Below are 13,754 nucleotides of genomic sequence, written 5' to 3' on the forward strand. Positions count from 1 at the left end.
AAAAAAAAAAAAAAAAAAAAAAAAAAAAAAAAAAAGTCTGTTCTCGACCCAGCGGCCATGGTGATCCCATAAAAACATACGTCAATTGTGTGGCTCCTCTGTCACAACCCTCCTGTGTCCCCACTTCACAGTAGTAGCCAGCCTGGACCTCATGGCCCTGCACAACCTGGCTTCCCAGGACCTCTGTCCTCTGCTCCTCCCTCTGGCCCTGCTCGGGCCTCTCCAGCCACTCAGCGTTTCTACTGCTGTCCCCAGGTCCTGCCTTGGGCCTCTCTCTATGCCTGGAAGTCAGCCTCGCTTGTCCCCTTCCCCCTCTGTGTTAGAATGGCAGATCCGTGAGAGCAGGGGTTCATCTGTTTACCCCTTGCTGAATCCCTACCTGTGGAGTGTGGACACAGCATGCACCGATGACTGGCTTCTTTGATCGGGTACTGGGCCATCTCCTGAGGGTGAATCATTAGGGCCTCTGTACAACTGGGGTCATCACATCCAGCTGGCTGGTGGTTGCGAGGGTGAAAGCAGGTCAGGTAGAGCACCCAGCACCATGCCTGGCTGAGGACACCTTCATACACAGTGCTGCCATTCACTCGCTCATTCATTCATCCGTCCGTCCGTCCATCCGTCTGTTCGTCCGTCCGTCCATCCATCCATCCAGCCAGCCAGCCAGCCAGCCAGCCAGCCAGCCACACAATCACCATCTACTGAGCCTACGTGCTGCGGACTGTACTAGGTTTTGGGGAAATGCAGTGGCACATGTACACAGAGCCCTTGGCTCAAGGAAAGAAGGAAGCCCTTTCCTTCCTTGTCCTTGTGGTGAGATTCCAGACTGGAGTTAGCTCTTATCAGTGAACTGAAGCAGCAGCACTGTGGCCTAATAGTGGAAACACAGGCTCTTAAGCCAGACTGCCTGGGTTCAGATACCTACTTATGCTCTGTTTTCTCTACAAGAGACCTTGTAGCCTAACCACAGCACACCCATAAAAGGGCCCCTGGTAGTACCCTCCTCATCAAAGGACGCTAGAAAGGGGCCGAATGATGGTGCCCTCGTCCTCTGGTTGTGAGGGTTAACCGAGTGACTGTGGGGCAGGCATTTAGACAGTGGCCGGCACTCTCAGTTGTGTGTTTGCAGTGACAAGGTGGATGGGGGTGAGGTTAAAGAACCTACTGGAACAGACACTGGCCAAGGAAGGTCAATGTGGCCTTGCTGGATCTAACCATATTCCACCCGCCAGCCAGGCCCTGCTGGCAGGAGCCCATGGCTGGGGGTTAATAGCCTGGGTGGCTCTGCTGGTGTGGCTGGTCCCCAGGTTGCCATGGTGTGAGCCCAGCAGCAGCTTGTCAGGTCTCGCAGTGCTGGCTCCCACGTGCCAGCCACCTTCCTGGCAGACGCTGGCCCATGAAACAGGCTCTGGTGGCCCTGGAGCAATCCCGGCTGAGTTTGCCAAATGCACAGCAGCCTCTGCCTGTGACCACTCTGTGGGGGATGCCAGGCAGCTCAGCTCCATGCGGAGAACAGAAAAGTGCTGTAGTGGTGCCTTCCCTTTCTCCGAAGGACACCCCTGTCCCCACATCCCCCGTGATGACTTGGAGGTAGGCCCGGGAGCAAATCCCCGCTGTGCCACTAACTATTTGGATGAGCTTGGCAAGTTGTGTCAACTCTGAGCCTCAGTTTCTCATCTGCAAAATGAAGCTAGTAATAGGTGGTAGCAGCGGGTGTGGGGCAGGTGAGCCAATCTTGAAGGTATCAAAAGAAGCTTCTGGCTACATCTTGGTAAAAGGTGGCAGAAGCTGCAGTTAGATCTAGATTTAGATTACTCTGGGCTGAAGGGAGAAACATAGGACCCTGTGACAGAAGGGACCATCAGAAAGTCCCCATCACCTGGCTGAGGCTTATCAGTCCCTGTGTTCTGGAGAGCAGGCTGGTGTCCGTGGGCCCCTCCTGACACTGCCACAGCCACTGCCCAAGTATCTGGTGGATTATTGATGGCAGGGGGGCAGCTTAGACCACTGATTCCTAGCCAGGTGATTCTGACCCCTCGGGACATATGGCAGTGTCTGAAGAAATATCTTCACCACTGTGGTGGGGGGCAGGGCAGGCATGCTTCTGGCATCCAGTGGGTGGAGGTCAGGGATGCTGTGACACATCCCACAGTGCATGGGACAGCCCCCCATGGCAGGGAATTACCCAGCCACGTCAATAGCGGTAAGGTGGAGGAAGGCTGTATGTACCCTCCCCACTTCCCGTGAGCACAGCACATTTCCATGCATTAACTGTCTTATCTCTGCAGCAATGCCATTATGTCGAGCAAAACCCTGGGCCAGCATAAAGTAAGGATCGAGGGAGCTGTCTGGTTTCTCAGGCTGCCTTCACAGCTATCTGTGTGTGACGTTAAGCTAACCTCTTTTAGACTCTTACTTCCTCTTTCCTGCTGCCTGAAGCTGGTTTGGGTCCAGTATTAGAATTCTGGCCACTGTGAGAAACAGGCATGAGCGATGCTGTGAGCTGTGCGTTGATTGTCCTTGGCTAAAACAAGCACATGTATGAAATGTGCCAAATCCTGGGTAAATTCTCCCAGCGGGGGCTGAGGAGTGCAGGCTCCTCTCCTCTCATTTTGGCAACTGAACATGTGCACTGTTCTTGCTCGTGCCCAGAAAGGGCCCATCCTTGGTGTGGGGGGACCTGGCTTGTATGTCCAGTTCAGACGAGATGCCCCTTGGAGCTCATCTACAGGGGCATGGAACAGCAGGAGGTGTGGGCAGTGGTTCCCAGGGCTGGCCGCACATTGGAATTGTGTGGGGAGCTTGACAAATACACACCAAAACGGAGAACAGATCAGTGGTTCCGGGGGAAGGAGGGGGTGGAGTGTGGGTACAGAATGACAACAGGAGGGATCCTCGTGGCGACAGGACTATTCTGTATCTTCTCTGTGGAGGTGGCTGCACGAACCTACGCATGTGATCAGATCGCATGGAACTAAATACACACACAAATGAGTACGAGTACAGTGGGGAATCTGAACAAGATGGGTGTATTGTGTCAACGTCAATATCCTGGTTGTGATGTTGTACTGGAGTTTTGCAAAATGTTGCCATTGGGAGAAATGGGGTAAAGGGTACTCGGGATCTCTCTTATTATTTCTTACAACTGCATGTGAATCTAGGATGATCTCAAAATAAAAGGGTTAATTTGTAAAAAGTACACTTGCCAATGCCTGGCCTCACCCTGCCCCAGCCCCAGGGATTCTGATTTAATTGGTCTGGGGTGGAGCCTGGGCTTGGGAATGTTTTTGAGCTCCCCAGGTGAGTCCAATGGGCAGCCATGGCTGAGAGCCATTAGCAACTTTGGCTCCAGGGTGGACAGGGTTGGATGGGCCTTGTCCAGGCAGACCTACAGGCTGCTGGATCCTTCCAGGTCTGATGCCCTGTGACAATCATCCACTTTCACTGGCATTTTCCTCCCAGAGAGCAGAGAGGGGTCTAGACTCAACATCACATGGGGCCATCAATGACCCCCAAGTCACTTGCATCTCCAGGACTGCAGGCTCTGTGGTCTGGCCTGGCAGGGAGACAGTTGAGGGGCCAGACTCAGACCAGGCCTGACTCCTGGGCCAACCTATAAAACAGGCCCTTCTGGGCCAGCAGCTGGGCTGGACTGCCGCTCTCTGCCACCTGTCCCTCGTCCATGACCAGCACCCTGCGGGGGAGAGGGAGACAAGGCTGCTTTTTGGACCCCAGCCCAGGCACTTAGTAGCTCTGGGATCCCAGCATATCTGCCCCAAGGTTTGCCGCCCAGGAGTCTGATTTTCCTTGTAGCTTCCTGACCTTGACAGCCACATTGGAAGTATCTGCTGGGCATGGGTCCTAGGCATCCCTTCCCCTCTGACCCCTGTGGGCAGGGAGTGCACCTGACACCTTCCAGCTGCGGGAGGGCGCTTTACCTGGTGCAGCCCATCACTGAGCTGAGGCGGTGTGCGATGAGCAGGACTGTGCACTGCTCAAACCAGCTCCCAAGGGCGCCCTGCATCTGGAGCTCCGTCCCTGGGTCCACAGCAGCTGTGGCCTCGTCCAGGATGAGGATCCGGGTTTTCCGGAGTAGGGCACGTGCCAGACACAGGAGCTGCTTCTGACCCACGCTGGGAATGAGTGGGACAATCAGGTCAGAGATACATTTGCCTGTATGTCACAATTTATAGGACATCCCCACAAATGGGTACTGGGACAGCTGTAGAAGTGGGGTGCCAGCGTGGCTGCACATCCCCACACTTGGGGTCTGTAGTCTACAGAGCTCAGGGGAATCCTCATCTGGTTGTCTTTGAGCAGGATGGCTTTAGGCAAGCAAGTCATTCAACCCATTTGTGCCTTAGTTTCTCCACTTGTGAAATGGCTATTTTCTATTTCCAATCATGGCTATTTCTGTTTCTCTTCTGTGGTCCTTGTCATCTGTCAGACCCATTCTAAGTGCTAGGGTATATATTGACTCCAGTCTCGTAAGGACCACAAACGTAGATATTGTTCTCTCCTTTTGCCAGAGGGGGAAACAGATGCAGAGAGGTTAAGTGGCTTGCCCAAGGTCACAGTGTTAGTGGTAGAGTCAGAATTTGAACCTAGGACCTCTGATTCCAGAGCGTGCCCCTAATAGGTCCTTCTTCACTTAGTTGTGAAGATGAGAAAAATCATATAAAACTGTGTGTGCTAGTTGCAGAGTAACCCCTTGGCATGAAGTAACTTCTCTTACTTTGATGACAGATGGGGAAGTTGAGGTCCAAGATCATGCAGCCAGTAAGACCCCTGACCCAGATGGGAACTGGCCCCTGGGGACCCAGTGTGGCAGGGGCTGTTTCCTGCCACACTCTGCTTCCTCTCACAGCAGAACCTTCCATGTAGAAGCGTTTCTTCAGGGAACCAGAACCTACTATGGCCATGCAAACATCAGGGTGCCTGGGCCCTGCTCCAGCCTCACCACTTAACAAGCTGGGCAATCCTGAGCAAGTCTCAGGCCTCAGATTCCTACTCTGTGACATGGGATTAGTGAGAGTGTGGCTCTGAGGATTAAAATATTTATTGCTTCCTGTATGCCAGACATTGTTTCAACAATTTTACTCACATGACTCACTTAATCCTCACATAGGTAGCTGGGTACGATTAGCCCCATTTTACAGATGAGGAAACTGAAGCACGGGAGATTGAGTAACTCTCCCAAGATCCTACAACTGTTTTGAGCCCAGGCAGTCTGGCACCTGTTTATGCACTAACCCACCAAGCTACACTGCCTCCTTTGTGCTGGAACCCATTACCTTCTATAGTCCCTTCTCTGAACACCCCAGGACCAGATGGATTTACAAATCCAGAACGTCTCAATTTTTAAAAAGGCATACACCTGTACACCTATGTTCATAAAAGCATTATGCACAATAGGCAAAAGGTGGAAGCAACCAGATGTCCACTGGCAGATGAATGGATAAACAAAATGTAGTCCATCCATACAATGGAATATTTTTCATCCTTAAAAAGGAAGGAAATTCTGCCACGTGCTACAACATGGATGATCGAGGACATCATGCTAAGTGAGATAAGCCAGGTCCCAAAAGACAAATACCGTATGATTCCATTCATAAGAAGTATCTAGAGCAGTCAAACTCATAGAGACAGAAAGTAGAATGGTGGGGAGCAGGGGCTGGCGGAGGGGTAAATGAGGAGTTAGTGTTTAACAGAGACAGTTTCAGTTTTGCAAGATTAAAAGAGTTCTGGAGATCTATTGTACAACAATGTGAGTGTGCTTAACTCTACTGAACCATGCACTTAAAAATGATTAAGATAAATTTTATGTATATTTTGCCATACTTAAAAAAATTTTTTAAAAAGGCATACACCAACAGCCCAAGTGGGTGTGGGGTTAGCGTCCAATATCAAACACATTTTTTTTATGTAGTGAAATAATACTGAGGGGAATAAATAATGACTGTAAGTAGCCTCATGTCAGTTGAGGTTGGGTTTTGCCACCAAATAAATTTAGGAAGCTAATTTAAGAAAAAGAAACTTGGTATCCAGAGACCGTGCTTGAGTTTAGAACTGCAGATAAGGGATGGATAGGATGTATGATTATTAATAGAATAGGGTGGATAATCTCATGGCGGGAAGCAGACTTCCTGAGGTCCCATTCAATGCCCTGGGGGGAGCCTGGACATTCTCACTTCCACCCCAGCTCCCTACAGGTCCTGGCTATGGAGGGGTGACCATACCTCAGGTCGTCACCTTGGTCGGCACATTCATACTGCAGCTGGCCGGGCAGGCTGGCCACCAAGGCTCTGAGCTGCACTGTCTCCAAGGCTGCCCAGATGGCTTCATCCGTGTGTTCATGTAGCAGGTCCAGGTTCATCCGCAGAGAGCCGGGGAACAGGATGGGGTCCTGGCCAGGAGGGGCAGCGGGTTAGAGCAGGGTCCCACCATGCCTCCCCTCCCCCCCTGCCACTGGCCTCACCTGGGGGATGACAGTGATCCTGGACCGCAGTGTGTGCAGCCCCATGTGGGTAATGGGGACCTCGTCGATCCAGATCCCGCCCTCAGCCGCCTCCTGGAGACGCAGCAGGCCCCCCGCCAGAGAAGACTTACCGGCCCCGGTCCTGCCAACAATGCCCACCTGCCAGAGGGTGGGAGGTCAAGGCCTGCTCTGACCAGGCCCGGCCAGAGGAAGGCGGGCCACAGCCCAGACAGGTCATGGCCACCACAAGGTACTTCAAAAAGTTCACAGAAAGATTTGTATCATCTTTCAATTCTGTCTTTCCACAAATTTTTCAAAGTACCCTCATATTTGGGAGACATTTCCCCATACCCAAGATCCATCCATCTGTCCATCATCCTTTGAGCACCCATCCTTCCATCTACCCTTCCATCTGTCCACCTTTCCATATATCCATCCATCCATCCATCCAACCTTCCAGTGCATCCTTCGCTGTCTTCCCTTCATCCTGATCTCTCCCATCTTTCCATCTATTTCCCTCCTTCACTCTACACCCCCACACTTCCTTCTGCTCCTCTGTCTTTCCTCACCTTTGTATCCATACTTCTCCATCATCCCTCATTCTTCCGTCTGTCTCTCTGTTCTTCTATCCACCTCCACACCCTATGCACCCACCCCCCACCCGATGCACCCACCTCTCATCCTTTCCTCCACCCCATCCTGGCTATCCATCCATCATCTTTTCTTCCATTCATTCCTCATCTTTCCTTCTATGCATCCATCCACACTTCCTTATTCTTCCTTCCATCTCCATGTTTTGTCCATCCTCCATCCTTCCTCCCATCCTTCTCTCTCTTGCTACTATTGTGTCCTCAGTGTCTGACACATGGGAAGGTTCAACTGTTTAATAAATGAATGAAACGTGGATTACATGTTTTGTCCATCCTCCATCCTTCCTCCCATCCTTCTCTCTCTCGCTACTATTGCGTCCTCAGTGTCTGACACATGGGAAGGTTCAACTGTTTAATAAATGAATGAAACGTGGATTACCCCACTGTATGCCAGGTACACTTTTAGGCACCAGGAATAAAGAAATTAGAGTCCTTGCTCTAGAGTGCTCACTGTCTGGTCTTGGAAATAGTGCAACTGGGTAATCTTAATTTTAATATAGTGTGATGAAAAAGCCCCAGATCTGTAGTAATTGAGGTAAGTAAGGAGGTGCTGTTCATGCTGCCTGGGATAGGGCTTGATGGGGTAATCAAGGAAGGCTTCATGGAGGAGGAGATACTTGAGTGGAACCTTAAAGGATGAGTAGGAGTTTGGGGAGGGGGAAGACTCCAGGTAAATCACACCAGGTGGGTTTACGAGACTAGGGAGTTCACTGAGTTTGTAGCACCATGTGCCCACCTGGCCCAGAGGCAGCTACTCTGCAAATGTTGGCTAAGCCCTGGAACAGTAATCAATGAGGGGGTGGGGGTGGGGGTAAGGCCTGCGTTAGGCAGGGCCTTGAATGCCAACTGCAGGAGTTTAGACTTTACCCTGAGGGAAGCTGGGAGCTGGTGGAAGGTTTCAAGCAGGGGAACAATGGGCTCAAAGATCACAAGAGAATAGACCGCAGGTGGTGAGGCTTGAAGCTGGGGGCTCAAGTCGGGAGCCTGGGGCAGTGGAGGAAGGACAGGGAGGGCAGCAGGGAGGAACTGTCTGTAGTGGGGAGAGGGGAAAGAGATTCAACGAAGGGGCCTGACTAGGTATCTGTAAAATGGGGTATTAGTACCTTCTTCATAGGGTTGTTGTGAGAGTAAAAATGCAAATAATAATTAATAAAAGCAGTAGTAAACATCCTGAAGTGCTTACTATGTGCTAGGCACCTTATATGTATTAACTCAAAGTTCACAAAAACTCTATGAGGTCAATATCATTATTCCCATTTTACAGATGGCAAGACTGAGACTGAGACATGAATTGACTTGCCCAAGGTTGCCCATAGCAAAGCCAGGAACCCATCCCATGCAACTGGATAATGTGTATGGAGGAGCATTTAGCATGCTGCCCAGCACGTACTAGGTGTCCAATTAATGTTAGAGAAAGAAGGAAGTTGGAGAGATGCCTCCTCATCTGGGGACATCAAGATGGATGGGGAATGTCACCAGATGGAAGCAGGTTTGGGGAAGATGAGGAGTCCAGTTTAGGGTGTGGTGGGTCTGAAAACTAGGTGACCTGAGGTGGGGACATTGAGGAGGCAGCTGGTGCTCAGGGTCTGGCCTCCATGAGGAAGACGCTGGGGGAGAGCCACTCACCTTCTCTCCAGCATGGATCTTGAAGGATACACCCCGCACGGCCAGTGGGAGCTCGGGTCGGTATCTCAGCCCAAAGCCCTGGAACTCGATCTGCCCCCTGTGAGGCCAGGGGGGCTGGGATGCGCTGGTGGGAAGCCTCCAGGGGGCCTGGAGCAGGAGGGGACACTGAGTCAGAGGAGCCTTCCTCTAGGGCTTCTCACAAGATGGCCCACCTCTCTGAGCCTCAGTTCCCTCTTCTGCAAAATAGGCATATTTATTGCTATTTTATAGAGTTGTTATGTGAATTAAATGAGAGAGGGTATGGCACATAGCAAGGCTAACAAAAATAATGTCTGGAAGCATAAAAATAATGATGCTGTTGGCTCACTTTAATCTCTTTTATTATTAACCACTGTTTATTGTGAAAAATATCCTCTCTTTCTGTAGTAAGAGTGGACGGTCCTTTTTGTCTCTGTGAAAAGGACAGGACTGTATAGTGTGGAGACCAATGGTGCTATTTGCTATTCCTGGGATCTTCAACAGATCTTTCTACTCTCTGGAGCCTTGGTTCCTCCACCTGGGAAATGGGGCTAATAAGAGGAAGGATTTATATTGGATGGTTACAGTAGGCCAGACACTGTACTAAGTCCATTATTGCAGGATCTCATTTGATCCCCCCAGTAAACCCAGTACTATTATGTTCTTGTTCTGTTACTATAATGTTGCTGGCATGTTGCTATCATGTTACTGTATTGTTGCTATCATGTTGCTGATACATTGCTGCTATGCTGCTGTTCTGTTACTGTAGTGTTGCAGTTATGTTGCAGTAATGTTGCTGTCACTCTAATATAATGTTGCTGTTACACTGCCCTGCATTGCTGTTCCTCATGGCCCTCTGTCACTCAGATGGGTGACCTGCCTTGCTCAAGCTAGGAAGCAAAGGAAGCAGGATTTGACTCTGCTCCACACCCCACGCTCTTAACCACTGCTGTCATCTTTGTCTGGCCTACAGTGGTGCGGGCTGAGTGGGGGGAGAAGAGGGTGCCCAGGGCAGATGTCAACCTGGGCCCCACTGCCTTGCCCTGCACATTCCAGCTGGGGCACCCCCCTGCCCCGTCTCCCACCCATCACCTCCTTGGGTATCCGAGCATAGTCTTTCATCCGCTCCACTGACACGATGCTGCTCTCCAGATCTGTCCAGCTGCGGACAGCCCACTGTAGTGTCTGGGTCACCTGGTATGAGAAGACACCTCAGGCTGGATTTGGGGAGGCCACCTGCAGGCTTGCATCAGTCCCCCAAGGCAGCAGGGCCTGGGAGGCCAGACCCCGGGGGAAGAAAGAAGGGACACAAGAATGGGATGGTCTGAGGACCAGGGTCCAAGGGGATGGGATTTGGCTTCAGTCAACAGGAGCCCTCCCTTCCTTCAGTAAAACCAGAGTATTCGGAGCAGATAGGAAAACTTCTTGATACTGGTGGGGAGACAAGACCAGAGAGGGCACCTGGGCCTCCCAAGGACACCCAGCAGGACCCAGGCCTGCTGATTCTGTTCTGACAGTGTCCCCGTAGGGGCTAGACAACCACTGATTTCCCATTGTATTTGGAACTGCTCCAAGCTCCTCACCAGGGCCTGTGAGCCCCAGCCCTGTCCTCTCCCCACCTTGTTCCCTCCACTCCCACCCTCACCCACCCTCGCCAGCCACACCCACCTTCTTGCTCCTCCTCTAACACCCCCAGGGCCCTTCTTCCTGCTGTTCCTTCTGCCTGGAGTGCCCTCTCCCTGGTCCCCTCCCTCACTTCCTTCAGGCCACAGCTCATAGGTCACCTCCTCAGAGAGACCTTCCCAGGCTGCACAGTAGAAAAATACCACGCCCTGTCCCGCCCCGTCCTCTTACTTTATCCTTAAGCTTAGTTGCTGTGGTTGTCTCAGCTGTAAAACAAGGACAGTAATAGTACCTCCCTGATGGCCATGAGCAGGATGAAATGAGTTAATATTTATACAGCTCCGAGAACGATGCCTCATTCATAATGATGCTACTTACACGTATATATACATATGTAGATGTCATGCCCTGACATGACATGCTGTTCTCCATAGTGAATACAAAGTTAACCATGCACCAGAAGTGTGCTGTATATACTTTGTCTCAACTAGTCTCTATAACATCAGAAGTGATGGGATTGTTCGCCCGTTTTTCAGATGAGCACACCGAGACTCCGAGAAGGAGGATTCTTGCCCAAGTCCTGGCAAGATTCCCTCAGCTAAGTCAGCTCTTGTAGAGCTGTGTTTTCCTCACTGGTTGGTAGTTTGGACTTGGGTGTCCTTGAAGGTCCTGCTGGCAGGGGTCTGTCTCCAGTTTTGCCTACACCCCTGAGCCCAGGTTGGGGGTGCTGGGAGTACCTGAAGGGCGGCGGAGACAGAGAAGCCCACGAGGCCGGCGCTGAGGTGGGCCTTGCTCAGCACTGCACATGTGGCAGCTGTCAACACCAGGCCATTCCCCAGGAGCTCCAGGTTGGCAGCGAGCCACCTGCGAAGGGAGGCAGGTAACAGTGGGTTGGTGGGTGCCCTTGTTTTCTGGGACCTGCTTCTCTGGGTACAATAACAGGTCACGTGCTAGCTCTGTACCCATGGGGGTCCCAGCAGTAGTCTTGTCTACATCCAAGACCCCACCCAAACTCGGTGGCTGGGAGAAGGTGACGTTGTTCCGTGTCACATGAGCCCAGCTCAGGTCCTGGCACACCCAATGCTTGATAGAGCTTTACTGTGCTGCTGCTTTTCTGTCCCTGGGATATAGCAAGCCATGTCCTCTCACAGTTGCCCCAGCCTGAACCCTGACCTCCATCTTCATGTTGGCAACATGTCCATGTACAAGTTGGCTCGAACATCACCTCCTCTCAGAGCCCTCCTTGATTGCACCTCCTTTTTCTTGCTAACGTCACAGATGATGTCCTTCACAATGGTCATCAATCTATAACTAAACAGTTGAGTCAGTTGTTGACTATGGGTCTCCATCAGATCGTGAGCTCCACAGGGACAGTGACCTTGACTCTCCTTCTTGGCTCCCCCCTAGTACTTAGCACAGGATTCAGCATATAGTAGGTGCTCAACAAATACATCTTGAATGGTTGAATAAACAAGCACTCCTCTTGTTGAATTCCTACTCTACCATCCATTCATTCAATAGATATGCACTGAACACCTACTGTGTGACAAGCATGTTTGAGGTGCTAGGGACATAGCTGTGAACCAAACAGATAAAAATCATTGTCCTCAGGGAGCTCTGAGCTTTAAAATATAACATCTAGTCCTCCTAACATGGTGGGTGGAGGGAATTGTTTTTCCCATTTGACAGATGAGAAAACTGAGGCTAAGACTGTTAGGCACTTGCCTAAGTCACACATGTAACAAACGTCAGGATTCGAAGCCATATTTCCCTGACTGATGCAAGAAAGCACACACCCTTTCCAAAAGCTGTGTTTCAGTGAACAAACTAATGAATGAATAAATGATCAACAACCCACCTAGGGTCTGTCACTTCGTAGCTGGCTAACCTTGGGAGATTCCCTTCACTTTTAACCCCAGTTTACCCATCTGTATAACGAAGTAATACATGGCCGATTACAGTTGAGAGAATTAAACAAGATATACCATGTACAGCACGAAAATAATAAAGCTTTGCACACAGTAGGTGCTTTCTAAATGTCTGTAAGGTCCCTCCTTCCTAGGCCAGGATACAAGGAAGGGGCAGGTCAGGTCTCCCAGTGAACATGTGGAATTGAGATACTGTCCACAGTTACAGAGCCTGACAGCCCCATCTGGCTGGGGACCTGGGAAGAAAGGAGAAAGGAATTCACATTTATTGAGTACCTACTGTGTGCTTGACTCCATACTCTGATACTAGACTGCCTGGATTCGAATCCTGGCTCCATTATCTAGGTATTAGCTGTGTAACCTTGGGCAAGCTTCCAAACCTCTCTGTCCCTACGGTTCATCATCTACAAAACAGTCTCTGCCTCATGGGGTTGTTAATAGGATTAAATAAATTAATCCACATAGATTGCTCAGAACAGTGCCGGGCATGTAGTAAGCATGTTACAAGTATTACCTATGAATGTATTTTTTAAATCTTCATAGTCACTTTATAAGTATGATCCCGGTTTGACAAATGAGGCTCAGAGAGGTTAAGTAACTTGCTCTACATCAGTCAGCCTGGTAAGTGGTAGAGCTAGAATTTGAACCTGTGTCTATCTGTGCCCGAAGCTTGTGTTCTTGTTTAGTACTGGAAGGAGGCTAAGAATGCTTACATAGCTGCTCTGTCCCCAAGGCAATAGAGGCTGGTCCAGTTGCCTGGCAACAGAAGCTGCTTCTTGAGCTCCACTCATCTGCCCTTGGGGATCTCTCAGGCCAAGTTCCACCTGCTCACAGTGCGAGCCGAGAGACTGCCTGTTGGATCTAGCCTCAGCTTTGTCCCCCCACTTGCCGTGTGACCTTGGGCAGATCACTTGACCTCTCTAGCCACACATTATGACCTCAGGCCTCACCCGCACTGACCCCAGGCTCTTCCTACCTGTCGGCCACCAGTCGCGGGAAACTGACCCTCTGGCTTTCATCCACGTGAATGTCGTTCTGAGCCACAAAGTGTCCCTGGGCTTGGAACGCCCTGACCACTGTGCTGCCCTGGAATGTCTCAGCCATGTGGGAGCAGATGGATGAGAATCTGGCTGACTCCAGGCGTCTCAACTGGCATGAGCTGGCCACATATAGGCTCTGAGGCAGTATGGGTGGGAGAAGGGAGGGAAGAGAAGCCTCAGACACAGAGAGATGGTTTCCAGAAGGACAGGGAGCCCCAAGTACAGGGTTCTAGACCAGGTTCTGTTATTGGCTTACTGTGTGACCTTGGGCCAGTTGCTTGCTCTCTCTGCACTCCAATTTCCTTGCAGAATCAGAGTTCCATGGTTCTTTTGAAAATCATCTGAAGAGCTTCAAAAACTTACATTGCCCTACTCCAGAACTACTGAATCA

The 13,754-nt window shown here is 50.8% G+C and overlaps 1 protein-coding gene across 1 annotated transcript in view; it reads right to left on the reverse strand.

Annotated features, from left to right (window-relative positions):
- Positions 1-3,012: 3,012 nt before the first annotated feature.
- Positions 3,013-13,754, reverse strand: part of ABCC6 (ATP-binding cassette, sub-family C (CFTR/MRP), member 6) — a 52,763-nt gene continuing 42,021 nt past the window's right edge. The window contains exons 24-31 of the mRNA XM_008586231.1: positions 13,300-13,499; positions 11,133-11,259; positions 9,865-9,966; positions 8,755-8,901; positions 6,479-6,637; positions 6,240-6,406; positions 3,939-4,133; positions 3,013-3,694 (exon numbers count right to left, since the gene is read on the reverse strand). Coding sequence (XP_008584453.1) covers positions 3,586-3,694; positions 3,939-4,133; positions 6,240-6,406; positions 6,479-6,637; positions 8,755-8,901; positions 9,865-9,966; positions 11,133-11,259; positions 13,300-13,499 — 1,206 coding nt within the window. The 3' untranslated portion in view covers positions 3,013-3,585. The remainder of the gene's footprint in view (positions 3,695-3,938; positions 4,134-6,239; positions 6,407-6,478; positions 6,638-8,754; positions 8,902-9,864; positions 9,967-11,132; positions 11,260-13,299; positions 13,500-13,754) is intronic.

This window comes from Galeopterus variegatus, unplaced genomic scaffold (genome assembly GCF_000696425.1).
Source record: "Galeopterus variegatus unplaced genomic scaffold, G_variegatus-3.0.2 Scaffold3892, whole genome shotgun sequence".
In the NCBI taxonomy this organism is placed as follows: domain Eukaryota; kingdom Metazoa; phylum Chordata; class Mammalia; order Dermoptera; family Cynocephalidae; genus Galeopterus; species Galeopterus variegatus.